Source organism: Tetranychus urticae, chromosome 1 (assembly GCF_039701765.1).
Source record: "Tetranychus urticae isolate SD_2017Ah chromosome 1, NJAU_TeUrti_SD_1.0, whole genome shotgun sequence".
Classification (NCBI taxonomy): Eukaryota; Metazoa; Arthropoda; class Arachnida; order Trombidiformes; family Tetranychidae; genus Tetranychus; species Tetranychus urticae.
Genome location: NC_142958.1, coordinates 25,762,867 through 25,790,334, shown reverse-complemented (window position 1 = coordinate 25,790,334; position 27,468 = coordinate 25,762,867). Strand labels below are relative to the sequence as shown.

At 33.7% G+C, this 27,468-nt stretch overlaps 6 protein-coding genes and 4 long non-coding RNA genes across 11 annotated transcripts; 5 read left to right on the top strand and 5 right to left on the bottom strand.

Annotated features, from left to right (window-relative positions):
• The first annotated feature begins 207 nt into the window (after positions 1 to 207).
• Positions 208 to 709, top strand: LOC149094844 (uncharacterized). Its single transcript, XR_016201077.1, has 2 exons — positions 208 to 417; positions 531 to 709. It is a non-coding gene; the product is annotated as an uncharacterized LOC149094844 (long non-coding RNA).
• A 615-nt stretch (positions 710 to 1,324) lies between these two features.
• drosha (ribonuclease 3 drosha) lies at positions 1,325 to 4,723 on the bottom strand. Its single transcript, XM_015931983.3, has 3 exons — positions 1,887 to 4,723; positions 1,662 to 1,807; positions 1,325 to 1,589 (listed from the first exon to the last, which is right to left on the bottom strand). The coding sequence occupies exons 1-3, from the start codon at positions 4,607 to 4,609 to the stop codon at positions 1,531 to 1,533; spliced, it is 2,928 nt and encodes a 975-aa protein (XP_015787469.1). The 5' UTR covers positions 4,610 to 4,723; the 3' UTR covers positions 1,325 to 1,530.
• A 119-nt stretch (positions 4,724 to 4,842) lies between these two features.
• On the bottom strand, positions 4,843 to 5,910 carry LOC149094843 (uncharacterized). The gene has a single exon (XM_089269796.1). It carries the CDS (start codon positions 5,631 to 5,633, stop codon positions 4,911 to 4,913), a length of 723 nt encoding a protein of 240 aa, XP_089125922.1. The 5' UTR covers positions 5,634 to 5,910; the 3' UTR covers positions 4,843 to 4,910.
• Positions 5,911 to 6,109: 199 nt separating this feature from the next.
• LOC107364360 (uncharacterized) lies at positions 6,110 to 7,081 on the bottom strand. The gene is made up of 2 exons (XR_001569139.3): positions 6,821 to 7,081; positions 6,110 to 6,625 (listed from the first exon to the last, which is right to left on the bottom strand). It is a non-coding gene; the product is annotated as an uncharacterized LOC107364360 (long non-coding RNA).
• A 1,444-nt stretch (positions 7,082 to 8,525) lies between these two features.
• LOC149094842 (muscle LIM protein 1-like) lies at positions 8,526 to 9,957 on the top strand. Its single transcript, XM_089269800.1, has 2 exons — positions 8,526 to 8,776; positions 8,880 to 9,957. Exons 1-2 carry the CDS (start codon positions 8,680 to 8,682, stop codon positions 8,990 to 8,992), a joined length of 210 nt encoding a protein of 69 aa, XP_089125926.1. The 5' UTR covers positions 8,526 to 8,679; the 3' UTR covers positions 8,993 to 9,957.
• Positions 9,958 to 10,614: 657 nt separating this feature from the next.
• Positions 10,615 to 12,671, top strand: LOC107364335 (uncharacterized). The gene has a single exon (XM_015931669.2). It carries the CDS (start codon positions 11,462 to 11,464, stop codon positions 12,509 to 12,511), a length of 1,050 nt encoding a protein of 349 aa, XP_015787155.1. The 5' UTR covers positions 10,615 to 11,461; the 3' UTR covers positions 12,512 to 12,671.
• A 239-nt stretch (positions 12,672 to 12,910) lies between these two features.
• LOC149094841 (uncharacterized) lies at positions 12,911 to 15,625 on the bottom strand. Its single transcript, XR_016200262.1, has 3 exons — positions 14,768 to 15,625; positions 14,219 to 14,667; positions 12,911 to 13,994 (listed from the first exon to the last, which is right to left on the bottom strand). It is a non-coding gene; the product is annotated as an uncharacterized LOC149094841 (long non-coding RNA).
• A 972-nt stretch (positions 15,626 to 16,597) lies between these two features.
• Dp1 (satellite-binding protein 1 Dp1) lies at positions 16,598 to 22,018 on the bottom strand. 2 transcript variants are annotated; one of them, XM_089269781.1, is made up of 6 exons: positions 21,885 to 22,018; positions 21,526 to 21,607; positions 19,695 to 21,334; positions 19,081 to 19,281; positions 17,080 to 18,879; positions 16,598 to 16,933 (listed from the first exon to the last, which is right to left on the bottom strand). In XM_089269781.1, the coding sequence occupies exons 3-6, from the start codon at positions 21,318 to 21,320 to the stop codon at positions 16,682 to 16,684; spliced, it is 3,879 nt and encodes a 1,292-aa protein (XP_089125907.1). In that variant the 5' UTR covers positions 21,321 to 21,334; positions 21,526 to 21,607; positions 21,885 to 22,018; the 3' UTR covers positions 16,598 to 16,681. The 2 variants fall into 2 exon arrangements, with proteins under 2 accessions (XP_089125907.1, XP_015787332.1); XM_015931846.3 differs by having other exon boundaries at positions 21,974 to 22,018.
• A 414-nt stretch (positions 22,019 to 22,432) lies between these two features.
• Positions 22,433 to 23,605, top strand: LOC107364491 (uncharacterized). The gene is made up of 4 exons (XR_001569156.3): positions 22,433 to 22,474; positions 22,826 to 22,926; positions 23,142 to 23,205; positions 23,383 to 23,605. It is a non-coding gene; the product is annotated as an uncharacterized LOC107364491 (long non-coding RNA).
• Positions 23,606 to 24,062: 457 nt separating this feature from the next.
• LOC107364403 (abnormal spindle-like microcephaly-associated protein homolog) lies at positions 24,063 to 27,102 on the top strand. The gene is given in 3 exon segments (XM_089269789.1): positions 24,063 to 24,812; positions 24,896 to 25,044; positions 27,087 to 27,102. Coding segments are annotated over 3 exon segments (753 nt in total). The 5' UTR covers positions 24,063 to 24,209; the 3' UTR covers positions 27,088 to 27,102.
• The last annotated feature ends 366 nt before the right edge of the window (positions 27,103 to 27,468 follow it).

Genomic DNA, 27,468 nt, shown 5'->3' with positions numbered 1-27,468 from the left:
ATAGTTGTGTTGATTTGAGTTTGTTTTAACAACCTTATGCATTGTTTTAGACTGTTTATGAAAGGTTTTCAGAGTTTAGTCTTTTTGGTTTGAAGTTTTACGAACTTTTACGTCAATTTTAATGCTTTCGCTTGTAGTTTGACCATTGATCTTGCATTTTAATCGTATTTTAAATTGTTTTTTTCTGGTTAGATTGGCTTACTGGTTGGCAAAAGATGGAAAGTAACATTAAATACGGCAAACAACCGAGTGATGACGGTTTCTCTGACCAGGATTGTGTTGAGATCCGTAATAAGTTTAAATATGCGTCCAAAGGTTTTGGTTCAACGGGTGATCATTATTATTGGAATGATATTTCATGTGAAGCCAGGAACGCTTTCATTTGCCAAGTTCCAATAAATAAACAGCAAAATGAAGGTAAATTTCTATTAACCTCGTTATCCTTGATATTTGGTAAACCTTTTGGCTTAGCTTTTTGTTTGTCCAATGATCCTTTGATTTAATAACATTTATTACCCTTTTGCGAACAGGTACAGTTGAAACAAAGGAGAATCCAGTTAATAACATTTTGCCTTGTGGTAAAGATATAATCTTAAGCATCCAGCATAACTGGGAATGACTTGCTGGAATTGCAAGAGGGAATCGCGAAAAGGTTAAATTGATGCAAGAAGGTTCAGGTTATATTAAATTATAGAATAAGACATTTGGTGTTTTTATTGTAATGGATTGTCATCAGAGAAAATTTTTAAAGCACTTATGGACTCAGTTTCTATGTGCCTTCAAGCCAACAGAGTCTTAATTTGAAATAAATAAATGTCCACGCGATTTTGTCCATTTGTTTCAATTTGTTTTCAATTTATGGATGTAAATGTGATAGTTTTGTTAGTTTGGGTTTGTTTCAACAACCTTAGTTTGTTTTAGACTGTTTATGAAAGTCTTTCAGTGTTTAGTCTTTTTGGTTTTGAGTTTTACGTTTTAATTTTAATGCTTTTGCTTTTAGTTTGACCATTGATCTTGCATCTTAATCATATTTATTGAATTGTTTGTTTCTGGTAAGATTGGTTTACCTAATTAATTTGACTGACAATTGTAAATAAAAAGTTGCGCGGATATGAAAAAATAGATTTCTAAAGGAAAACTATCTATTTTAGTCCACGACTGTAGCATTGCTTGATAACTATAAATACTCAAACTCACTTATGTATAAACACTTATTCATCATGTTCATGTTAAAAATCGGCAATCAACCATGATAACAAAATGACGCAAGTGCATAAATGGCAGATAAATCAGTTGATTATTAATATTATTAAAATGTCATGAGTTGAACAGAATTGTCTTTTATTAAATAATCTGAGCTCAATTGAAATCAGATCTAAGTGGAAAAAAGCATAAAACAAGTCGATTATCAACAAAATTATTTAAAAAATCAATGAAAAAACTTCATTTGAGTGAAAAAAAGTATCATTATGGCATTGACTGGTAGAGATAGATGAACATGATCGAAATGTGTCTTTGTCATTTGGGATTTCATGTCTTGAAACTTCGTTCCATCACACGACGTTGATGATTAAGCTGAGGGAATAAACCTAATAGACAAAAGTAAATTAAAAGACAAATTATTACATTTGCGTTCAAAATCATCAAAAGTCTCATGTTACCTTTAGCATTGTCTAGAGCATTTGAAGCTGCGTCCATTTCAGCTTCTTGAATGCTATGTCCTTTTCCAGTGGCTAATCTTTTGTCTCTAAAATATACGGCAACCTTGTAAACTCTGGTATTAGTTGGACCTAAGCTTTCAATTACTCTGTTGAAAACAATAGATGAAATAAAATTAGATATCATGTAAGTTATAGAAAGACGTTTTTAAAAAACAAATTACTAACTTATAGATAGGAATATCAGGTTCACCGCCATCGATTGACCTTAAAGTCAAGCAGCATTGTTGTAATTTTGATTTAGGATCATTCCAGTCTTGGTTCATGATAAAATCTTCTAGTCGTGGGAAGAAACAAACTTCACAAAATCGTCTACAATATTCGAGGCCCTTATCAACGTAAAGAGCGCCTAAGAAAGCTTCTAATAAATCAGCTCGATCTTTAGTTTTCAATTCTCCTTTGGCATAATTAAAAACAGCAAAGCGAGTCATTCCCAGATCATCACAGACAACTGCTTGAGTTTTATTGTTAACAAGTGAGCTTCTAAGCAATGATAAATGACCTTCATGATGTTCCGGAAAATACTTGTATAAATATTCAGAGGCAACTAATTGTAAAACTGTATCGCCAAGAAATTCCATTCTTTGATTAGAGCCAAGAGTTAAATTGTTGAACCCTACAGACCGATGAGTAAAGGCACGAGCCAGAAGGCGAATGTGTGTGAATTCGATGCCAATCATTTCCTCAAATTCTCGTAGTTCTTGTAATCGAGGAACTGCTTTCAAATACATTCTATCACCACCAGAAGCTTGCTGTTGCAAAGGATGGGGAGGGTAACTAATCCAAACTTCATAGAGATCCGGTTCATCTTTGAATAAGGTATTCGAAAAAACTTGATCTGCCTCTTTGATTCCTCCATCAAGGAAAAGAGCACCCATTAAAGCTTCAAAACAGTTTGCCATAGCATGACGAAGCTCAATATCATGACATAAATCTGATCCATGAGCATAAAGCATGTATTTTTCAAGTTGAAGTTTTTTGGCAAGCACAGCTAAATGTTGATTTTGTACGATTGCCGCTCTGTAAGTCGCTAGACCACCCTCTTCTAGGTCAGGGAATATGAAATATAAATGTATTGATGAGAGAAACTCGACCACTGCATCACCTAAAAACTCGAGTCGCTCATTGTGGTTAATATTGGAAGCTGTCTCTTCTGGACAACCAAACCGAGACATAATATTTATTAACATATTTATTCCTCGTTTACGGGTATTCATGAAGTGAACTCGACGATCTCCATAATGAGGTTGGCGGATTCCACAATTAGTCAAGGCATTTCTAGCATGATCAGGATTGGTACCAAAATTTTCACGATAAGAAGGATGAGTTAAGGCTAATTGTAAAAGGTAACGATCCTTGAATGGATAACCTAAAATTTCTTCTAAATGGGCGAGTGATTGGTGGAATCGTAAATGACAAATGACGACAGGAATTAAAAGAGCATGTTGAATAACATCACAAAAAATTCCAGTTTTGTGAAAACCTTTGCTACTAATTACAACTGTAACATCACGCTTAAGATCATTTTTGGTTCTCATGTCCTGAAGTTTTTCTTCTTTTTGTAGCAGTGTTTGCCTATCACAGTAACTAACTTTGGGTTTGTTTGCGAGTAAGTGTCGAAATTTAACATAATCTCTCCAAGCTTTCTGATACTTTGGGTTTCCGGCATAACTGAGCTGAGGTGGCCTTATCCCAAAATGAACTATAACAGGAAATCCATCATCTTCAGCTTTCGTCTCACTAGAGCAACTATCACCATTTGTAACAGCATTGTTTTTATCAATTTGGTCTACTCGCAAAGAGCATGGTTTCATTCCTGGAAATGTTACGATCATACCCCTGACTGTATCTACAAAGTCGAGCCACTCAGAGTCATTCATTGATTGAATTTTTTTCAAGTCAGATTCTTTAATCAATTCTCCACTTTGCGCTAATAGGTAGTTCATTACTGCGTTGAGAGATAATAGTTCTTTACCATCATCATCAACGTGTCTTGAGAATCGTGGAAACAGATGAAATTGTGGACATCCTTTGGAATCAGAGGTACCGTTAGATGAATGCCAATTTAGATCAACCAATTCTAAAATCTCTTTAAATATATATTCTGTAATCATTTCAACACCTCGAACGGAAAAATTAGACGGAAATTCTTCCTCGACTAAAGTTATGGTGTACTCAATATTAAATCGAATCAATTTGCAGGGTGGATAGTTGAGAATCGGAGAATGAGATAAAATTGAGAAACCTTCAAATAAGTACTCATTATTTTCGTGCTCTATCGTAGTAGGAAATTTTGATATATAATTTGTAAGTGGACTAATATTCAACCGGTAATGATATAGATGATCAGCGTTGTTTGAGTCGAGTTGACAATGAAAAATTTTTTCTTCTGGATAAATGCCATGCCTTATACCGGATCTTTTAGCTTTTGCACTGCACCTACAAAGAGGACCATCATTCATTTCACCGGGATCGTTAAACCAAAGCTCTTCATGCAATCTCCATGGGTGCAACTTTTTCCTCTCAAGCTCTTCAAAGGCTGTATTTTCTTCATCCTCATCGGAGCTGCATGATGATGATGAACAGGATGAAGATGAAAGTGGAGATTCCGAGCAAACATGATGAGGTTTGTGAAGCTTTGTTTTTCTTGGTGGTAAAACAAAGTTGGGTTTACTTGCAATGATTTTAGAAGCTCGAGTTAGCAGGTCACTTTCAAATCGATTCTCAAGTTCTTTCGTTTGAGTAGAGAAGATGGAAACATCAGCATTTGAGCATTTTACAGATGAAAATTTTTTCAACATCAACTGTTCAAGCACTGATTGTTTTTCATAAACTTTGACTCGCTGAGATCGATCAACGAGCTTTCTTCGATCACGAACCGGTTGACTCATGATTGAACAGCCTGTTTGGCATTCTTGTTAAATAATAATCAACATAAAAAGAAAGAAATATAACAAAAAAATATCAAAATGTAATTATCAAGAAAAAACACGATCCATCTTTGAATCTAGTGTTTTTAAATGTTTTTGTATTACTATCGATATTTTGATGTATCGATATTTCCTCTCGATATATCATAAAAAAGCTACAATTCGCGCGAACAATCAAATAATGTACAATGTAATTGAATACAAATGTTTAATGAAAAAGAATCAATTATTCTTTAAACAAATTGGCACTCAATGGTAAATATTATTCATTAATTTTCTTGGTTATTCGATGTAAATATATTTGACCATCTTCTACAAAGTAATAAATGCCATTCTCTGAAGTATCAATCATCTTGAATCCTTCCTTGCTTCCAAAAATGTTACAGGGCTCAATATTTACTATTTGATCAAAAAAATGTAAACCCAATGAGTTTACCAAAGTACGTTCATTTACATTTTCAATTTCACAGTCAAATGAACACATAACTGGACAGGTATCACCGATTTCGAAAGTTTCTTCTCGTGAAGAGTAATGTCCACCAATGTCAACTAAAAGACCAAATAGTTTCGTTAAACAATCTTTGTAAGTTCCATCCTTCTTTTCATCGATTGTCTTTAGATAAGCATCAATACCATCAATAATTATACCGGTAACTTTAGAGGCATGACTAAAAAGGTTCGCAAGATGAGCTATTAAATCTGAATATGTTTCCAGGTATTGTACGGAAATATTTTTAGCTGATGTTGAATTAAATGGCGGCATCCGATGTACATGGAATGGTAAAGTGGACAATTTATAATTACTAATGAACATAACTGTACAATCGTCATTGTTGAATCTTTTACAATACTGATAGCTTAAACTACAAGCCATTTGGAGAAGTAAACTCGTTTTACATGTACTTGCACCACCGATCATTAATAAACTTTTACATTCTTTCATCTCTGGATAGCTGGCTGGAAACATTAAACTACACATGTCCATATCGACAATTAATAATATAACGAAACAATGAATAAACAATTGAAATAAATAACATAAAGTGATAACAATGCAGAGAAATTATCAAAGATAAAAGCTTAAGCTTGCAATGTTACTGAGGGGGCAATGACCACTTGATGGCGCCACAAAAATTTTGATCAATCAAGTAAGAAAACGATTTTTAATTTTACAAAAATTAAGATTAAGATTAAGATTCAAGGTAATAATACACTAATAATGCTACAACTAGCGCTTGGGATGGGTATTGTCCCTCTGAGATACAAGAAGTGTAACCTAATGATCATCACTTGCGATAAGACCGCTATGTTGAGTGTTCATCTTGGGGTTAGCGTTCGATCTCGCCAAGTCCTACTTGCTGGGCCTTTTGTAATATTTTACTTATCATTATTGTAACCGTTATTCAGATCTATGAATTAACCTGAGGTGGTTTTAATAAATTTAAAATGTCCAAGTGTATGTAATATATACAATTCATTTATTGATTTTGGAATTAAAATAGTTAATTATTACACTGAAAATGTGAAAATTCACTACTATTCAAGATTGTGATACATCATATTGCTTTGTTTATTCAATTCAATTTCCTTGAAATGTTTTACCTTTCAATCTCATGAGCTACTTCTACTAAATATTGACACTTTTGAAGAAATAAACAAAACAAATGATTTCCAATAAAAAATGGTAAAAAATAGAAAAATCAAAAATCAAAAATGAAAAAAGGATTTGGCGATGTAGATTGAGATGAGGACTGGATATCTGGATAGTCATCTCAATAACAATATTAATCCACCAATTTACCAGATTATTGGTCATCCTGGTTGGCACGGATAACAGGTAACAAAATTTCTCGTTTACGACGACCCTTCATCACAATGGTATCACCTCCTTTCTTTCCACCTTTACCTTCTTCTTTCCAGATAATGTCACCAGAATCGCTCATAATGATTGTATCACCATCCTTGTCTTTACCAGCACTTATAACCATGATTTGGACACACAAGAAGATGGCCAAAAGAAGCATTTTTACATTGAAAAACATGTTGTTGTTGATGAAGAAGTGAAAAAACAAAAGAAGTAAACAAATGACAGTTGGAAAGATTCAAGTTGAAATGATGCAGTTTGAGAAGTAAACAAACTGTTTATATATGAAATCGTCTCTACAAATTTACCTTTTATCTGGTCTTAATTGTTGGTTACTTCGTCTTGGTAGTTGGTGTTGTTGCATGTTAGTACCTGATGTTTCACGGCCATTAAAAATTCAACAATATAATCACCCTTTTTCACTTGATGGTGATGATGGCCGATAAACCTCAGCTTTACTCATTTTCACTTATTGAGGCTTTTTTTAGAGGGAACAATTAAAAATTGAAGAAATGAAAGCAAAAATTACCGTAACTGTTAAATATCACAATCACCATTCACTTGATGAGATTGTTGATTATGATTTACATGTTGATCACCGGACTGGCAAAAATTGGGAGCAAAATAAATTTCCATCTTACTTTTGATAATGATAAACGTTCAATAATCAAATAAGATCAACGCTCTTCCATTACCAACTCAGCTCATACGCTTTTTCAAGTTGAATTAAACAATTTAACTTAAAACAGATAACAATTAGCTATTGATATTATGAAATTCAACTCATTATCTTAAACAACATCTTCCTCGTTCTGAATATACGCTTCCCGAACCAGCATTTTGTTGGTGTTTCAAACGATTGTAACCGTTAGTACATGTTAGTAATGATACTTTATGCAGATAAACAAGTAAACATGTTTACAGCAGCATCCATCGATCGGGCCTACCGCAACTCAAATAAAATTAGGGTTATTAGTGAATGCGAGTAAAATAGGTGTAACCAAGTATCAACAGTTTTTTTAAACAAAATAATAACACTTTCCTCATTATTCATGATTAATGACAGTAAAAATAACTTAATTAAATGCTTTCAAAACAATGAATACTTGATGCAGTCAATTCACTGAGATATTAATCAATGGAAAGATAGATTCACTCAGAATGTAACAAAAATTGGATAAGATTTTGATAAATACTGAACCCAGTATCGTTTTTGGAAGAAGGCTCAAGATCGATACATCAATTTGTTTTCGTTTTTGCATCTTATTAGCTTGAAAGATGATCAAATCTCTGTGATTGCCATTCAAATATACAATTTCAGTCTCAGTAATTGAGGGTTCCTCCGAGAGTGATGCCAAACTTGTCCAACTCTGATTCCTGTTTTGCTTCACACATTATCCCTTTGTCAGCTTTCTTGGGCTGACTGCATAAAGTGCAAAAAGTAATACTTTGACATGAAAATAACACCAAGTGCAAAGATTTCAGGCTGAAAATGTGAGGGAAAAACAAGGAAAATGAAATGTCAAGACGATGAGGAAGCAAGAAAATGAATAGCACCTTTGAAGGTCTCGAGGAAACATTGGAAGAGGTTGCGATTTGATTTACTTTACTTATTTTAAAATGAAATTACGTCAGTTTGTTGTTTTTATGGCAAGTCAACACCAATTCATCAGTTTACTCATCTTCATCTTCATCTCTCCTTTGGAAAGTGAATGTAAAAAAGCAAAGGGAAAAGAGGGAAAACAATTTGCACCAGTAACACCATGAGCACAAGGCTTGTAATGGCTGTAGCCTTTTCTGCTTCCCATAAATCGAAGGTATATTAATGCTGGTTTCATATGATATTACAAGATGGAAACAATTATGATACTTCTTATTTTGAGGTTGAATCAATGAGAGCGGAGTGCAGATTCACGATTGTGTAGCTGGTTTTGCCAAAAATAACCACTGACACTGTACCATGAGTGATGTATAAGAGAGAGAATCAAATCTTTTCCTAATTCATAATAAACTCAAGCTCTGGTAACCTATCAATTTATATAAAGCCAGTTGCTCTTGTAAATAAATAGTTAACCAATTTTACCATTTCCACAGTTTCAATTTACCCTTTCGACTAAATTCAATTTGATTGATTTAAACACTTCTCTATTCCATCAAATTGGTCATCATGTCTGCCAAATGTCCAAAGTGTGGTAAAACTGTTTATGCTGCTGAGGAAATGTCCGCTGGTCCATTGAAATGGCACAAAACCTGCTTCAAATGTGGTAAGTTTAGACTGAGCTATTCTTTGTAATGCTGATGCTTTGAAAATTGTTGAATTTCCATGTTGAAATTAATCTCAATCCATTATTTTTAACCCTTTTCTAGAGGCATGTGGCACTCGTCTAGCTACTGGTAAAGCATCTCGCCATGAAGATAAGTTATACTGTCAACAATGCTATCTCAAAGGAATGTATGCAACCAAAGAGTTGTTAAATTAATACAATTGTCATCTTTTTAAATCATCTCTGCCAATTTTTTTGCTCTTGCCTGCTTAACAACCATTGAAACAAGTTCAAGTTTATTCATTGAAGAAAAATCTGTTGCACCTTTACTCTGGTGACTACAATTTATTTGTTTCCCTCAATCCTCTTGTTTTATCTTTACCAAACACACACCAGGAATAGCGAGTTGAAAGATTTCATCCATAGAAGAGGTTATGAGATAAAAGCTGATTTTTCATGGTAATCACCATCAGTAATGATAAATTACACTTAAGCCTCCTTCGATTATCTACAAATAGTTGCTCTTTTTACGCCTTCCTTTGGGTCCTTTTCATCTGGTCTCAACCAAAAATACTGTTAACATCTTTCACAGTGCTTCTCATGGACTGACGAATGATATCTTCTCAATCTTATCCTCAGTCACCCTTCAAGCCAATCTTGGTTTAACCATTAGTTTGGTTTAAATTTATTTATACCTTGCAAGTTAGCCAAAAAAAGGGACAAATTTCACTCAACATTGCCTTTTAATTTTAGATTTATTCAGCTTTTCTTCACCACTCCTTATTCAAAAGATGTTTCCCTCTGCATCTTCCAGTGAATCTTGCGAAGTGTTACCCAATCTCTTGTCTTCCCTCACATCATCTAAACCTCAAGACTCAAGATTTCAATCTGACTGATAACCCAAACCCAAAGACCAAAGAAACAAATCATTGAGTTGTCGAGAAGAAAGTTAATCATCATTGATTAAACGGAACACTTAAACATTGAAAAAGTCAATATATGAAACTACCGTTATTTAATTTCTAATTTTATTGGTTTTCCTGTTAATTGTTGTTATCTCTGTATAAAAATCTAATATGTTACAATTAGCTTTACTTGATACAAATTATCATTGCCCAAAACTCTGTTCTCCTCTTTATTATTCAGTATTATAAATAAAATGAGACATTATTTGTTCAAAAGATTCAATCTATTTCATTCAAAGCAAGTGTAATTGAAAGTAGCCAATGTTGATGATCTTGAAAATATTAACCCAAATTATCATCTAAAATATTGTTCATAAATCATTATTAATCAAGCAAACACAAACCATCTCATTATTGATAATGTTTTCACTAAATAAATCACTGATTTATTGTTGTTTTGCCACCAAATTTGCGCTAATCATCATGATTAATATGATTTGTTAGCCAAGCTGTTGAAAATATTTTATAATTTTGGCTTGAAAATCAATCAATAATAATCAATGTTACCCATAATTGAAACATGAAATGCTGCCAAATGCGTTCAACTTTAAACCGATTATTCAATGAAAGTGTCAATTTGCTCATTCTTTATGTAATCTGTGTCTTCCTAATCAACCTGATTTTCCCCATCTCTCTGTAAATCATATTTAGGCTAATTGTTAATCTTCAGGGATTGATTATCAAGTCAAGTATTATCAACTTGAAATTACGAGTTGTGTGCAATCAACTTCAAGGCAATGTAAAAAAGCTCTCGATATTCATGGTCCAATTGAAAGACACAAGGATAATCAACATTACAGATGACGATAAAGAAACGCTTATCCCACAATTTGGATTGAAACCAAGAAATTAAAGGCAAAACCCAATCCCAACTAAAACCTCTAACAACCCAATCAACATGTTAATATTAACGTACATTTATGTTGTTATTAATGCCATCCTTGATCAACTTGATTCCTGTAACCCAAACTTAACCTTTACTGATTAAATTTTTGCACTTTACCTCTAATTGTTTCACTGCTAGGAACTCATTTCATTTGCATACAACTAAGTACAAATACATCAGCACACACAAAAAACATGATTATTGATGTTCAACTAATTAAGTTTCAATGATGATCATTATTCAAAAATATCCTAATGGATTGTGATAGAGAGGCAAGTTTGCTTTTAATTTTAGGCTCTGTGGTCATCAATGTTTCATTAAATGGTTCTCATCTTGGTTGTTACTTTAATTCCGGTAATAATAAGGTATTCAAGATCATTTAGATTTTTTTTCATGTATCATTTACTTTGATATTTACGGGATTCAAATTAATTGAATCCTAAACGATCTCACTCACACCGGAATAACAAGTCTCCTCGCGGTTAAACTCAACAGTCAATGTTGATGATCTAAATAGGGGAAAAAAGGTCAACCAGCTCTTTTTTTGTCTCCTCTTATTTTAACCTTGTTTTTAATCAATCCGGAATTTATTTATCATTAACTGTACCTGTTTGTGTACCATGTTAATCAAGTCAATGGTAACAACAGTGAGGACAACAATTAACAATGTGCTATTTATTTGGATTGCCTTATAAAGTCCAGTTTGCTCTTATGCTTTCTTACATTTACCCTTTTCCAGGGGATCCAGCACAATATAACTGGCTGCTTGGTTTATATTTGGTATCATTTGGTGGGCAACTGTTGATTGATTGATTACAATTTTTTGTTACCAATATGTATCAATTTACTTTAGTGTCATCTGTCCTTGTCAGTTTAACCATTGGATTGGCCAACTCAACTCCATTGTATGGGGAGATTGAAAGTGATCTTGATACAACTCGACAGTCAATTTCCAAGGCAAACCAAATTTTAGCCTCCATCAATCGAGATGTTGACCTGTGTTTAACCAATGCTGTTGCCTGTTCATTGAAAAGTTATGATGATTTAGATTATCAAACCTTGGATGGGTCACAATCAGCTAGCGGATACAGTGGAAATATTGATTCCAGTAACTACACTGATGTTGATCAGACTAACAACGAGACTAGTGTAACTTTACCACCAAGCACAGCATCGCCAGTTTCCGTCCCAATGTACGGCCCTGTTCCTCCAATAAAGATTGTGGTTCCTCCATCATCAGATCAAAAGTTTACTCATGTACTCGAGGACTTGGATTCATTGGAAGTTCATGTTTCATCGGCTATAGCTAACTTTACTTCCAGTCGTCGGTTTACATACACTGCAATGTTGAAACCAATGTTGAAACATATCCATCAATTGAAAAATAATTTGTCTCTTCTTCAAAATCGATTGATAGGAGTTGCTGCGTTAACCAACATTGCTTCCCAAGTTAATGAGTTGACTGATCATATTTCTGATGCCTTGGTCAGTGGTAGTGATGTACCATTAGATGACACTCCTGCTGATGGTTCAACTACCAAACCCAATCCCTCAACATCCAGTAGCACTACGACTACTACAGTTAAAGCTGTTTCGATATTACCTTCAACAACACCAGTATCGATACCGCCATCTTCATCACCTGTATCATCAACCTTCTCCTCGCCTTTATCATCAAAACCATCAGAGTCCACAGTAACCTCGTCAACCTCAACAGAATCATCTCCATCTCAATCAAATTCATCATCACCATTATCATCTTCACCCTCAACACCTTCATCAATCGCAACAACTGCAGCAATCGAAATTAGTGAGACGACATCAAACAATCCCATAGTCGTAGAGGATAAGGTTGATGAAGTAAACACCATTTCCAGTTATTAACAAAGCTTGAATAATTAATGGTGTTTCGCTTGTATTGAAGCTGTTGAGGCATATCCAATTCAAGCGATAGTTTTATAAATCAAATTGACATTTATACATAACTTAATTTATTAATAATTTATTGAAATAAAAGTCAAAATTCAAAATTTTCAAAAACAAACTTTTGCCTAATTCAAAGCTGAAACATTTTTTACTCATTTTCCAGATCCAAATCAATCATTTTTCATTCTATTATAATATTTGCGAATCAAATGCAACTTTTTATCGCGCCAGCAAATATAAAATAATGAACTAAATACTAATACAAGTAAAGATCAGTTATTAATAAAATGAAAGCAAAACGTAAACATTTAACATGTTTACGAGATCTGGTCAATGATATTGTATCAGAATATCTTGTAACACTAAGAAATTGTGAAGAGATTTATTAAATCAAGGTTGTCTCAAATTATACCAATAAGTGTGCATCATGATAAATATTGATTGAAAGATTAATTAGTCTGAGTTACAACAAAATTTCACAGAATCAATTAACTCAAAATGGTTTAGCAAAACAATTACAGAATGTTACACCAAAACGGAAGTGACCTGATAATATACATCGGTTTGTAAGGAGCCACATGTGTGTGAGATAGCTTCCGATCTTCATCCATTAAAGCTAATTAGATGGAAGAGAGAGAAGAGCAGGAGAAGGATGAGAAAAAGAGAGGAAAAAAAGATGAGAAGAGAAGAGAAAGACACATTTTTGTAACTGTTCAGGCCAAGACTGAAATATTTTTAGCCCAACACAGCAATGCGAGTAAACACATATGCCAACCATGCTTGTGATGTAAACAGCAGTATACAGCTTTGAAAATGAACCTTCATTGACAATGTTTTATCTTTGTTGGTAAAACAGCCATTGATTAAACAATGCTGGATTTTAATTGTAGACTCAAAATGTTCAACAAATGCATCCGAATTGATTGACTGTTTGCTTGAACCCAAGTTAACTCTAATCTAATGGATATTCTGTAAAAACTATTCTGAGGTTGGAAGTGATGACTGTCAATGGTAAAGAAATGAGGTCAGTTTATTGTTGGTTTCGTCCAACTCCATCAGTCTTGAAAAGACATTTTGGTCAAATTTCGAAATGTTATCCGGTATAAGTTTTGAGTCATCTTTTCCTCTTCTGTTTTTATTTCTATGTTTTCACCATTTTGTGGTTCATTGGTTTTGTTGTCTTCAGCTTTTTTTGTTCTCCTCTTCAGAATAGCAACCCAAATGGATGAGCATCGTTTTGCATCGCTTTGTTGGCAAACCATCAGTATGGTTTACTCAGTTCCCCTGTGAAATTAGAAGGTCCTATTTGTATCAAGAAGAATTTCTTTTGTCTCATTTCCTCAACATTTCATAGTTATTCCTAATTTATTAATTGCATTTTGAATCCATCAGTCTTTTTTTCCTTGTATCATCTCAATCGAAATGGGTGACTTTATTGAAACTGAAAGCGGGAGGAGAAAGAAAATGTTATTTATATGTTAGGTACATGTTTAAATGTTAATGTTAATAATTGATATACATTTGTATGTACTTTTGATTCACAGTTTAATTTGATTTGGTAAGTCTTGTTAGCCAATACAATATGTTCATGTTTTCATGGTAATCATTTATTTTTTGTTCATAAATTAGTTTATCAAATTTCAATGGGTATCAATCAAAGCTTACCTTTAGTTGAAGTTAATTGAGACTTTGCTCAACATGTTTAACCTTTTTTTTCATTGAAAAACATGGATAACGATCCCACGATTCCAGAATGAATAGAAGTCCAAAACAGATTATTAAACCAATATTTGTTATTGAGAAAAAGAGAGCAATTATCTCTTTTTGTATCAGGTTAAACGGTGATGAGCTTGATGAAGAGATGATTTGGCAGGTTATTTAAGACATCTTTACCTGACAGTATTAGATTATTTCAAATAACCATTCCAACGCTGTCTGGTAAGATGTCTCTATGGCTCTGCACTGGTAAGCGATGATCAGTACTGTAAAACATGCCAATGATGGTAAACATGATAAAAGTCGAGAAATGTTTGCATAGCGGTTGGTGGATGTTGAATGAGAACAGAATAGAGAGAACCATTTGTGATATAAAGGTGAAATTGAAAGAGGAATGGCTGTGAATGGGTTAGATGGAAGTTATGAAACACAAAAAGATGAACGGATTAAGATGGTTAATTTGAATTAAAATAAATAATAAATATATACTAGACTCACTTTGTATGTAAGATGATATTGGTGGAAAGATAATGAGAATGCTGATGACGATGGTAAATGATTATGTTGATTATGGTTATGAGGATGATAGGCTTGAAGGAAACGGTTGTCTGTTTATAAGTGGGCCATGCTACTTAAAAAACTAAAAGAAACTCACTCGATTATACTTTCTCTCATCTTCACTTCTCATCTTCCTTCGTTTTTACTGTCTCTCTCCCTGTCTCTCTCTCTTATCCGTATTTCTTCCATCCACCTATCTCACTCAAATGATTTTCTCTCTTCTTTTTCCTTCAAGTGTAAGAAATTTTTACTTTTTGCTGAGCCAGCAATTCGTTTTAACTCGAACTTTGTAACTTGCCTCTTGTTCCGATTACGATAATGATTTATATCGTTCAAGATGACATGATGTTGAAGGAGAAGGTAAAAATCTTGATGATCAAAGTGATGGTTTACAGTGATTGGCGAGTTGAATGAGAAATGAGAAAACCGATATGTAGCGATCTTGATGGATATGCCTTTGAAACACTGTTGAAGAAGCAATATGTTATTATAGAAAGTTGCTCATTTCATTTGATGATTACCAAATTAACTAGAGATAAACACATTATTAAAAGAGTGGTAACAGGAAAAACCAAAATTAGCAATATAAACAATTAGTTAATAAAATTTGATCAACTGATTTTAAAACAAGAAACCACATAATCATTTATAACAGTGCACATTGTTACAAACGGTAACAGAGAATGGAAAAGATAGGAAAAAAAACAAAAAGAGAAAGAAGGAGACAAAGAGAGTTACATTGAAGTGAGAAAAGGGAAAGAAAAAGCTTATGTTTAAACTTATGCAAACATCTGTGAGCAAAGTAATTAGCTAATTGTTTAGTTAAGTGTGAATCGATATGTTATAATTTATCTGTTTGCCTGTTCAACTCTCAGGATGTCCTCATTCAGCCACCAACAAAAACACTACCAATATAACGATACAATCGTCTTCGTGTTCAGTTTATCTTTATCAACATCACCTTTTTCATCAGTTTGATTTCAAGTGGAATCATGATTATGATGATGACGGCGATGATAGTTATAAGGTGTATCAAACAAGTTAATGTGAAGAAGTGAAACATCAGAACAAGAATATAAAGCAAAACTGATAAAAATGTTTCAGTAAATGGTACAAGTGGATAGATGAACAATTCAAAATGTTGAAGATAAGGCAATGATGACGAGAACGATATTGGCAAATGAGAAAAAGTAAAGCACAAATGTAATAAAAGCAAAAAGGTCATCCGTATCTTGTGCTTAGAAGGAAAAAAAGAAACTAAATGAGTGGAGGATGAAGATGAGAGAAATGAAGAGACGATTGTATCTCACATATTTTTTTCCTCTCTTCCTTTCTAATGCGACAATTTTCCCCTGATGATGCTGAGAATCATATTTCTCTCCCTTTTAGAGCCCATCTTCCTCTTTCGCCTCTCTCATCAAACAAACACACACACACACACATATTTATATATTGACTTCGCTTTCAACCTTCTTTCTTCCTTGCCATAAAATTTTCTCATTTTTCCTCTTCTTCTCTCCTACGTTCATTTAAACAGGGTTTACCATTGAAATAAAGTTGCGTATGTCAAGAGAAAGATGAGAACGTCAGAAAGTTAAAAAGATAAATTTAGAAGTTTTCATCCCTTAAAATGTGGAGGATGAAAATTTAGCAACAAATGAAATTTACAGAAATAGGAAAAATATATCTGACTGTACACGTTTGGTACAGTCGCGTAGGAGAAGAAAGTTGAGTAGGCCAGAGGAAAGTAGAAAAGAGTTTGCGAGTAAATTAATTTCGATTAAATTATTATTATTATTATTATTGGCTATAAATGGTATTTATTTTCTTATTTCAATAATTTGTTTATTTGATTTAACAATTGAATATCGATCCCCATCCACGAGATTTAGGTGATTCAGATGCATCTGACCCACCACCACTGCCCAGCATTGATGGAAACTCTTCAGCATTGGTTGTATCTGGCATGCTTTGTTGCTGCTGTTGCTGCTGCTGTTCCCAAGGTCCACCTTTAACGTAAAAACCTCGACTCTCACCTCTTGGAATGTAATCCTCTTCAACGATTTTCTTCGAAGGAGGTCTGTATTGTTCAACAACATCATCAAGCTAAAGAAAACAAGGTTAAAAGTTAAATAAAACATTAATTGAAAAGGAAAATTATAATTTAAAATGAATATCAAAGATAAGCAATCAAAATCTCGAGATTGATTTGATTGAGATAAATTAAACATTTCTTTTGAAAAAAAACTTACATATTCATCTTGAAGTTCGAGTAAATGATCCTTTGCTCTTTCAATATTTTCAGGTTCGCCCGAAATAGTGACCAGATTGGGATTGCTACTGTTTTCTTTAGGGAATTTGACTTCCACTTTAAACGTATTCATAATGCTATTTATGTTTCTACCTCGGGCACCTATTAATCGTCGATGTACCTTAGCATCGATTTCGATTTCTTCAGAAACAGTATTCTCTAATTTTTTCACGATATCGAGGATTGCGTCTCTAGCAGTTTCAGCATTCTTTTCGTAACCAATGATTGAGATAATATCGGAGGCATCATCTTTCTTTTCCGGGAACTGGATTTGAACTCCAAATTGTTTGCGAATTTTAGAGACAACTTTACCACCTTTACCAATAATTTTTGGATGGTAAGAGGAGTCAACTTGAATCTCTAATTTAAAGTTCTTAGCATCCCGTTCTTGTTGTTCTTCCTTCAACTTTTGTACTTTCTCGTTTATTGCTTCAATGGCCCCCTCAACGTTAGACCGAGTTCCCTTGACCTGAATAGAATCTTTTTGCATTTCTGAAGGAGGAACAGAAATGTCAACATCAAATTTTTCTTTCAACTCCCTGATATTAGCCCCTTTTTGACCAATAATAAACTTATGTAAACTAAAAGGCACTTCGACTTCTTTAGTAACTGGAATAGATTCGAGAAGAGCAAGTTTAGCTGATTCACAGTTCTCCTTGCGACCTTTCAAAATGATTATGTCGGATTCTTTAGGCTTTCCTTGAGATACATCATTCTGATGATCAAATGATTCCTCATGAATTGCCGTTTCACCCTCAGCATTTCCATTGACAACAGCATTTTCCTTAGCATCACCGGTTTCACGTTTAGGGAACTGAATTTCAACTTTATGCTCACTTTGAATACTTTGAACATTTCTTCCTTGTTTACCCATAATAATTCGATGGTAGACTTGGGGAATAACTACTTCCATAGTTACTTGAGCTTCCAAATCACCGACCATTTCGATTATACGACTCTTTGCCATTTCAACACAGTCTTTTGAACCTCTGAGGCTTACCTGATCAGAATTATTGCTCCTAGGGAAGCTGATCTGTAAATCTCCCAAGCCTTCTTTGATCTGTCGCTGAGCAGACAACCGTTTGAAATGAGAATGAAATTGAACAGGAATTTTCACGGAATCCTCGACAATTTGTTCTAAATCATGAATCATTTCTTCCAATTCAGTCTTTGCTTTCAAAACAGCGTCTTTTTTACCAACGATTGTAATTGTTCCATCCTGATCTTCATCTCCATCAGCTGGGATCATAATTCTAACACCGGTTTTGGTTCTAAGTTTATTAATGTTGGTACCCTTTTTACCAATTAAGAACCTGTGTAATTCTGGTTTAGCTTTGATCTCAACCTCGAAACTGTTCTCGACCTTCTCGTTCTTTAATTCAAGCAATTGTTGTTTTGCTTTGTGCACCATTTCTTTAGGACCAATGATCGACACTTTATCACTGCCAGAGTTTTCTGGAGGAAAGTTAATGGTGACTCCACCACAATCCTCACTGATTGATCTGATAAGGCTACCCTTTTTGCCGATGAGCGAATTGTGGAACTTAGCTGGTATAATGATATCAATCTGAACGTGATTTCCTAATTCTTTTTGGAGTTTCAAAATAATTTCTTTGGCTTTTTCAACATCATCTTTTTTGCCAGAAATAATGATAGGAGGAAGGTTAGATTGTTTGATTTCTTGTTTAGCATCCGACTGATTATTCGGCAGATCTATTCGAGTATTGGTATCTTTGCTCATCTAAATATAAAAGAGGAGTGAATATAAAAAAGAAACAATCAGTAATTGGATGATCCGGAAAAGTAAACACCAATCAACAAGTGAGACTAAATTGTTGATGTGGCATATTTAAACTATAGTCAATAAACGTTATCAGTTATCTCTAATTAAAACTGCAACGTCAAAGTTTTTATAGATGTCTTAGTTTGAATAGATTTTTACCTGCTGTATCTTGACTTTTTCCTTTAGAGTAAACAATTTGAAAAATTGGTTGGAAATAGGCACTTCTAATCGATAATTGTTAGCTAATAAATTTTGTGTTTCTTGAGCTAAAAACTTGTAGCACTTTTCGACATCATTCTTAGAGCCTCGAATGATAACTTTGTCACTTTTGGAGGTAGGATCAGGAAAGTTAATGGCAACCTGGAAAAAAATAAAAAAGTATGAAAAAGTTGAAGATGTACAAATATATTATCAAGATAGGCAGTCAAGATTGTGCATCGCACAAGGAATGGGATGGAAAACAAGACGGGAAGAAAATGGGGAAAATAAAGAGGAAGAAGTAACAGGAATCAAGTAGCCCTGGACAACTTTGAAGAGAGCATAAAAAGAAAGAGGGGAAAGGAGATGAAGTGAAACCAGTTTTCAGTGTCAATGTCTTGACTACAAATTATACCTGAAAAGAGACTGGAATTTTCACAATTTTTAGATATGCGAGTGCGATTCTCACATGTCAATCTTGTTTCTCACATTCTTAATTTTGTAATGACGTTTTTCATCGATGTGTTAGAGTAAAAAAAAGGATCAAGATGTAAAAAGATATTGCTTATACATACTTGGTTGAACATATCCCTGATCCTTCTAATTTCTTCACCTTTAGAGCCAATAAAATGTCGGTGAAGACGTTGTTCAATTGAAATTTCCTTAGTTACTTCATTTTCTCTTTCTTTTTGTTTGTCAATTATTGCTGTCAACATTTCCTGGGCTTTTTTAACTGCCTCAGCAGACCCTTCAATCCGAATGACATCGCTTGAGGCACTATGATCCGATTCATCGGGAATATGCACTTGGGCTTTACTTTCTTCCCGAATTTGAGTGATTTGTTTACCTTTTTGACCAATTATGAATCGATGATATTTAGGATCAATTTGGAGTTTAATCACAGATATACGACTTCTGATAGCCGCAATGGCTTCCTCCAAAATTTTCTTTGCAGTAGGCAAGTCGTTTCGAGGACCTCTCATCCTGACAACACCATTGTTTTCAAAGGTGACCCTAACATTGGGGAAGTTTGCATTCATTTCTTGGAAGTTTGTCCCTTTAGTACCCAAAATATAACGATGAACCCAAGGCTCGGTTTCAATAACATCCTCCACCTCACTATGAGCTTTTTCCCAAAGAACACTCAATGCAGGTCCAATCTTTTCAGGTTCTCCCCAAAGAGTGACTGTATCAGTATCATCATCTTGACGTGGTATGTCCACGTAAACACCGGTTTGTTTGAATATTTCTCTTTGCGTCTGTCCTCCACGTCCAATAATGTACTTGTGCTGGGCCTTTTTAACCTGCATAGGTACTGATGTACACTTAGCCTTCTTTTCATCATAAACTTTCAAAATCTTGGCCTTAGCAGCAGCAATAGAAGGGAGATCACCCATGATATTGATAGTATCATCATTTACTTCTTGAGGTGGGATAGCTATTCGAGCACCAGTTTCCGAGATGATTAGGTTAATCGTCTCATCAAAAGCTCCTCGGATGAAAGGATGCAAATATTTCGGGATTTGAATCTTTTCGCTGGCTTTACTAGCAGCCTCGTGGGAAACAGAAAGTATTTCATGCATCGCCCGATCAATACCATCCTTAGTTCCTATAATTTTGATTGCTTCGGATGAATCGTCTTGGCGAGGAACAGTGATCCTGGTGTTAGTCCTTTCTTCTAAATCCTTGAGCTTCAATCCATTTTTACCCAAAACGAATTTATGATGCTCTTTAGGAATGTGAACTGACTTCTCCCCTCTAGACTGCAATGCTTCAGCAATTTTTTTCTTAGCCAGGGCAACAGCATCCTCTCGTCCAGAGATTAGAAAAGTCAATTTGCCATCCTTAGAATTACTCATTTCAATTCGTGTACTAGTTTCTTGCATAATTTCGATACAAATTTTATGTTGGTCTCTTTCTCTGAAAACATTGTTATCTTTGAAACGCCGCTCATCAGGAGAGACAACATAAATCTGAGTAACTTGGCTTGGTTTTAATTTAGTCACAGTGGGAATTGGCTTGGGTTTCAAAGGATGAACGGAGGCAATCGAGTCACCATTCATCTCAATGTTGTCGGAGGAAGATAAAGGAAAGCTCTCAGGGAGAGCAGGAAAGACTTCATCGTAAGTTGGTGGAGTGTTTTCCATTGAAGTTGAAGGTCCGGGGGTTTCACCTATCGTACCAGTCGAATCAGCAGCCATAATCAAAAGGGGTCCTAATTTAGGATCATAATAAAAAAGATCACATATAAATTAGAAAGCATGAAAACAGATATAAATTACTGTACACATCTACAAAATGGAGAAAGGAGGAAAAAAATGAACACGTTAACAAGAAACAAGACAAAGATAAAAAATAGAAGGAAATGCTAAAAAAAAGAAGATACATAAAATTGATAAAACATACCTTAAGCCGTTGATGTTCCGTAATCCATAGAGTAGTCAAGCAGTCCAAAAAGAACTAACAACTCAAGTCATAATCTGGTTAACTGGATGATGTGTAAAATAGGAAAGAGGGAAAGAAAAAAAAAGATAAGAAATAAAATTATTATAAATAAGAAATAGAGACTAGAAGAAATGAGGACAGACACATGCTTAAATGTACTCGTAGCAAAAAAATGGCTAAGTGTAACTATCAGACAAATGCCTCGCACTTTAAATTCATGAAAATCTCAATTGAATGACAAAAGAGATGTGTCCATGTAGATCATTGGGATAGCATGATTTAAACATGGAACATCTCAATGATTCAATGAGAAGTCATACTCGTCATCGATCATCACTTAATCACAAATAATAGCAATAAAAATTAGGGAAAAAATAACAAAGTAAGAAATTTAAACTTGGATAATTACCTAAAACAATTGAGAAATTAAATGAAGTAAATTCCGTGTACCGTAAAACTAATATAACATCAGCTTACAAGATTCAGTAGGAAAAGGAAATGATCTTGCTCCTAAAAAAGCATAAAAGCATAATCAGCTTTTGGCTCGAAACACATTCCTTTTTGCCGGTTTTCAAATTATTTGACCCTTTAAAATGGTTGTTTTCATCAATTGGTCAAATAAAATGAAAAATTATCACCAAAAATGTTTATTTTATTAATTTTAACACTAAAATGTAGATAATTTTAAAGAAATTCAAGTCAACTTATAGATGACGTAGATTGTGTTATTATGCTTTTTATTCCTTTTTGCAGCCAAAAAACCTCCTTTATGCTTTTCTCTTGAGCATAGCTGAGCATACGCATTTCCGCTATTCTTCAGCCATTCTGCTACTTAAAGGCTGGTCTGATAGCAGTGGTATCACTTCATCTGGACTTCATCACCAAATCAACATGCTTTCAACATCGTCAGGTAATCAAACTTTCTCTTGGTTTAGTTAATTGATTTTATCTTGTTTTTTGTGTTTTATTTAACATTAACATTCTTAACATTGATCTATTTTAAAAGCTGTTTTCACATGATGATCGATGACGAGTATGACTTCCTTTTGATACATTGAGGTGTTCCATTTTCAGTAATCATACTATCCCTATGTATTACTTTGGTCACCATCATTCATTGTTATCAATTTGGAAACACCGTGAATGTAAAGTGCGAGGCATTTGTCTGAGAAAACATGCTTTTAATAATTCAGTGTTTAGTTTTCTTCTGATCATTCTTTTGCTGTTTACTAACTCTACTTTAATTTTCTCGTTTACACAGCCGAGCTGATGGTTATGGATTTTTTGCCTCCAATGGGTTGATAATGGTATTTCTAAAACCACGTGGTGGTCTATGGCTTGGTTTATCTTGAATCTTTGAAGGTAAGATCTTTTTTATAATGTGAAGTATTTACCAAGTGATCTGAAATGATGATCTAACTTAGGACACCTCTTGATATTTAGTGATGACAATCATGTTACTAAAACTGATCATTTCCTTGGTGATTCACTTCATCTCCTTATCGTTTTAGCCCTTATCTTTAGTGGAATTAGATGTATTTGTGCTTATCTAATTCATTTTTTTTTCTCTTTGCCAGAATTTGTTCTCAGTATGATTCACCATGTAATGCCGGTGAGGAACTTGTTACATTTGCTCACATGGTAAGTCTTGTTTTATTTAAACAATTGTTTTATTCGAAATGATGAAATTTACAGACTAGAGTCACTGAATATTTATGATTATAATTGCTGTCCTGAACCTTGACTCAGACAACAATGTTCTTTGTTCACCGAACACGTGTTTTAACATTTCCTTTTCCGTTTTGGTCTCATTTACAGACTGGCAACATGGTGGTAATGGAGTAACGATTTGCTACTCTATAATTGGTCTTCAATATACTGGGATCTCTAATTTAACTCAATGATAATGTTCATTGTCAACATTTACTAAAGATTATGATCTCATTTTAAGATTCTAGTTTTCCATTTACATTGTATATGAATTATAATTTTCAAGACAATTATATTTAATAAAATATACATTGTTTGCAACACTTAACAATTCGTTTACATATTATTGACTGAGCATGAAAAAGATTATTTGAAGAATCATGAAGTCGGTTAACAAAATTGATAATTTGCTGATTTAGTTGATAGATTGAGCAAAATTTAAGGTATATCTGGTTTCAATGACCAAATATGAAACAGGATTGTCTGGGAAATATGTTTGCACGTGGGTTAAATTTAACCGATGGATCATCAGCTTGACTAAAAGACACAGTAACCTCTCATTGAGGTGATAGACAATCACAAATCTCTTTTTACTCTTTGATATTTTAAATAGATGAAATCTGAAAAACGAAATTCCTTGACATGAACTTGACTTATAGTCAAAGAGTAAGCTCTTTGCCAATAATTGATCTAAAATGGTCGTTTATTACTCTTTGTGTAGAGATCTGTGTGTAACACGCTATTAATTAAAACAATTATATTTTTACTTTTAACTTTTATACCATCGATTTACTTTCTATTTTCAGTGTCTAAACTACCAAAATATCTTATTAAACAAGCATTTACCGTTGGAGATCTTCCGTTACATAATTTTGACTCAATCTGCCTGGTGTTTTGGTTATGAAAATTGGTTTTCATTTTTTTGTGTTTCAAATATGTCTGGATCAAATTTGTTAAAGCCATTGGAACGACAATTACAAATAGCTTTCCCTGAACTACGTGATCAGCGAGCTCAACGAGCAGCATCAGCCATCCAGCAAGCCTGGAAACTTTACAAAAACCGAAAAAGGAAACGTTTGACTGCAGCCTTAGCTAAATCAAAATGCAACTGTACTCTATGTTATTTCCGTGACCTTTGTAAACGACATCGACTTTTGTATCTCAATAGATGTGCTACATTTATCCAAGCCACATGGTTAGGCCATCATACTCGGAAAGTAGCTCTTCGAGATCGGGATTTTCGCCTAATTTATCGAGCTTTACAAACAGCCAATGCCTCAGCAACTGAAGAAACTAAATTAGGATATCGATTCCAGACTGCACTGACCAAGTTGTCCAACAACTCTCGAGGAATACACATTGAAGGTGATTTGTCCACCATGGAGATTGTTACGTGATTGTCACCTGAATGTTGTCTTAAAGCCGCCCAATCGAATGTAATCAACATGATGATACATATTCTTAATGAAGCAAATCGAAGTGAAGCTCATAAACCAAGAATTATCTCATCAATCAGCATTCTCGTTAATATCGCCAAGGTATATATAAATCAGCACACTCATTGTTTTTTTTGTTTAATTTTTCATACTTAATATTAATTGATTCATCTTTTGTATTGCAGTTCTCAAAGTGTTCCAAGTATATCAACGATGGAGAGGTTATAGCAAACGTTTGTCTCAGAATACACAAAAAAAGTGATAAAATATTACTCGGATGTGCGACTCTTTTAGCCTTAATTTTGAAAAGCTCACAACTCCACCATCATAATTGGTGCATGAATAATTTCAGTCAACTAGATATCCTCCGTTTATGAGCCTTCCAGTTATTATTGATAGATTGGCAAGTTGGTTTCATAAAAAAGAAAAGAAATTTTCCAAATCTAAATTTCGCTCTGATTCACGAAGCCAAACACTTTTCCGTTGTTAACGACTAGTCATTGACAAATTATTAATCTATGGGAAATTATTTTTCATTGCAGATGACTATTAACCAAGAAAAAAGGAGCTTAATCATTTAATTCAAATCATTTATTTCTATTGAATCATCGATAATCCTTGATGAATATCCTAAAAGCTATAATATTCAAATTGCTATCAGAATTCTGTTATTTTCAACTGAAATCCAAACTCAGCAAATCGAGTCGAAAGACCAATTGCAAAGCAATACTAAATCTACAATGGACTCATCAGTACTCATTAGTCACTATGGACTCATTAGTAAATCTCGCTTGATTCACAGATCAGGTTCACCAGTGATTGTCTTTTCAATGAGACATCGGATAAATTTATTTTCATCAATTCTGTGTTCACAAAACAAAAAATATTGAAAAATTTTGTCAATGTTTTGATCCAATGAAATGAGAAGTCTCATTCGCAGACATTTTCATGGAGACAGCAAAGTGATATTTAAACTTCAAAATGAGACTGCCATCTGCTTCAAAAAAAATATCAACTCATTATTTTAACGCATTCAATGATTCATTGATTGTTTATCGACGGAATTTTTTGTACCAATTAGTTCAGCTAATCACTTTGTTTCTCATAAGTATCATCAATATTATCATAATAGCATAAGAATTTAAAACAGCATAAACTAAAGAAATGGCTGAAATTAAGAGTGAGAATGTTTTCGTCCATTGATTGAAATACGAGACAAATTGGTTGAAATGTAAAGCCAATCAATATAACAAAATGTATCAGTGATAAATAAACTGGAGCCATTTCAATATAAGTATTGAAGATGAATATTTTAAACAAATTGTTCAACTGGATGTCAAATGAAAACATCAAAAAATATCCAAAAGTGTCGATGAATTCATTCTCATCTCGATTTAATCTGATTGTTTCATCGACAAATGGTTTACTAGGAAATGGTTTGTTTATTTTGTTGTTTGTTTCAACTCAGTTGAAATTTTGGGTCAAATTAGGCTACATTTCACTGGATTCAACATTTTCGGTTCACCCAGAAACCATAATCTACTGTTTCATTGAAATCTATCTCTTAAGCCTTTTTCACTTTAAATTTAATGAAAAATTTCTGCACCAAGTTCACCAAATATGGAAATCCTTAAACATTGACTCTGACCATTCAACTCGACGTTATTTTTGGACCAAAGAATCAAGTTACCGTAAAATGATCACAATTAGTTACTTTTCTATGGGAGTCTCCGTACTGTTAGTACATGCAGCCTCTTGGCCTTATGCATCGGTTAGTCCATCCGAGTACTCTATCGAAATGCTATTGAGCGAACCATCAGTCAAATTTTGGTCTGAAATGCTTTCAGATATTGTTCTTTATCCAGTCTGTCTGATGCAGGATTTTATTATCATTGATTCTGCATTTCTGGCTCAATCTGCTCTCCATTACATCAACAGTCAACTTGTTATTATTGATAAACAGTTGAAGATGAACGATATGAAATTGGACATTAAAGTTATTCAGGATTTGAGAGTGAAATATGTGTTAACTCATCGTTTGGTAAAAAGATTGGGTTCATTCGTGAATCCCTGTTTATTTGGCATATTTTCATATTACGTCTCAATTTTGAATGTCAAAATATACAAAATACTGTTCATCGAACACAATCAGTTCTATTTAACTATTGCATTAATTAATTGTGTCGGCACGATCACTGAATTGTTTTTACTTATTATACCAATTGCTACAATCACAACAAAATCTCGTGAATTTCATAAGGCTTTGTACAAACTAACCTTTAACACTGATTCATTTCACTATCTAAATGAGGTGCACATTTCTCGAGTTTTTCAATCTTCTGCTAAAACAATTGATGGCTTTGCTTTTTCTTGCAGATTTCACTATTTCTCTATCGGATGAGCTTCAATAATATTGGATTCTCGTTTGGAGGTATTTTCATGATCACACCAGATTTCATATCGTCATTGATTGCTGTAACGGTTACGATCATTATTGCAATTCCATCATTTATATCTTGAATATTAAGCTAATACTTTAAATAAATGTCGATCACCTCAGCAAAAATCACATTAAAACGTTTGAGTTTCGCACAGATTTGGTTACTGGACATTATCTCGACTCTTTCAAACTACTCAATTGTTTTATAAGGGCAAAGATAAAGTTTGAGTCTGGATGAAAATTTATCAATTGGAAGTCTTAAAAGATATGGTTATAATGTAATGTTGAAACCTAGAAATTAGACAAACCTAAAATAAT

What these genes read in the sequence shown, in the direction of transcription:
- LOC149094843 (XM_089269796.1), bottom strand. Translation starts at nt 5,633, where the DNA reads ATGGACATGTGTAGTTTAATGTTTCCAGCCAGCTATCCAGAGATGAAA.
- LOC149094842 (XM_089269800.1), top strand. Translation starts at nt 8,680, where the DNA reads ATGTCTGCCAAATGTCCAAAGTGTGGTAAAACTGTTTATGCTGCTGAG. An exon ending in CAAAACCTGCTTCAAATGTG is followed by an intron (nt 8,777 to 8,879) that starts GTAAGTTTAGAC and finishes ACCCTTTTCTAG; the next exon opens with AGGCATGTGGCACTCGTCTA.
- drosha (XM_015931983.3), bottom strand. Translation starts at nt 4,609, where the DNA reads ATGAGTCAACCGGTTCGTGATCGAAGAAAGCTCGTTGATCGATCTCAG. An exon ending in CCTGATATTCCTATCTATAA is followed by an intron (nt 1,808 to 1,886) that starts GTTAGTAATTTG and finishes TGTTTTCAACAG; the next exon opens with AGTAATTGAAAGCTTAGGTC. An exon ending in TGCTCTAGACAATGCTAAAG is followed by an intron (nt 1,590 to 1,661) that starts GTAACATGAGAC and finishes TTTGTCTATTAG; the next exon opens with GTTTATTCCCTCAGCTTAAT.
- LOC107364335 (XM_015931669.2), top strand. Translation starts at nt 11,462, where the DNA reads ATGTATCAATTTACTTTAGTGTCATCTGTCCTTGTCAGTTTAACCATT.
- Dp1 (XM_089269781.1), bottom strand. Translation starts at nt 21,320, where the DNA reads ATGGCTGCTGATTCGACTGGTACGATAGGTGAAACCCCCGGACCTTCA. An exon ending in AAAAAGTCAAGATACAGCAG is followed by an intron (nt 18,880 to 19,080) that starts GTAAAAATCTAT and finishes TTTTATATTTAG; the next exon opens with ATGAGCAAAGATACCAATAC. An exon ending in TCGAACTTCAAGATGAATAT is followed by an intron (nt 16,934 to 17,079) that starts GTAAGTTTTTTT and finishes TGTTTTCTTTAG; the next exon opens with CTTGATGATGTTGTTGAACA.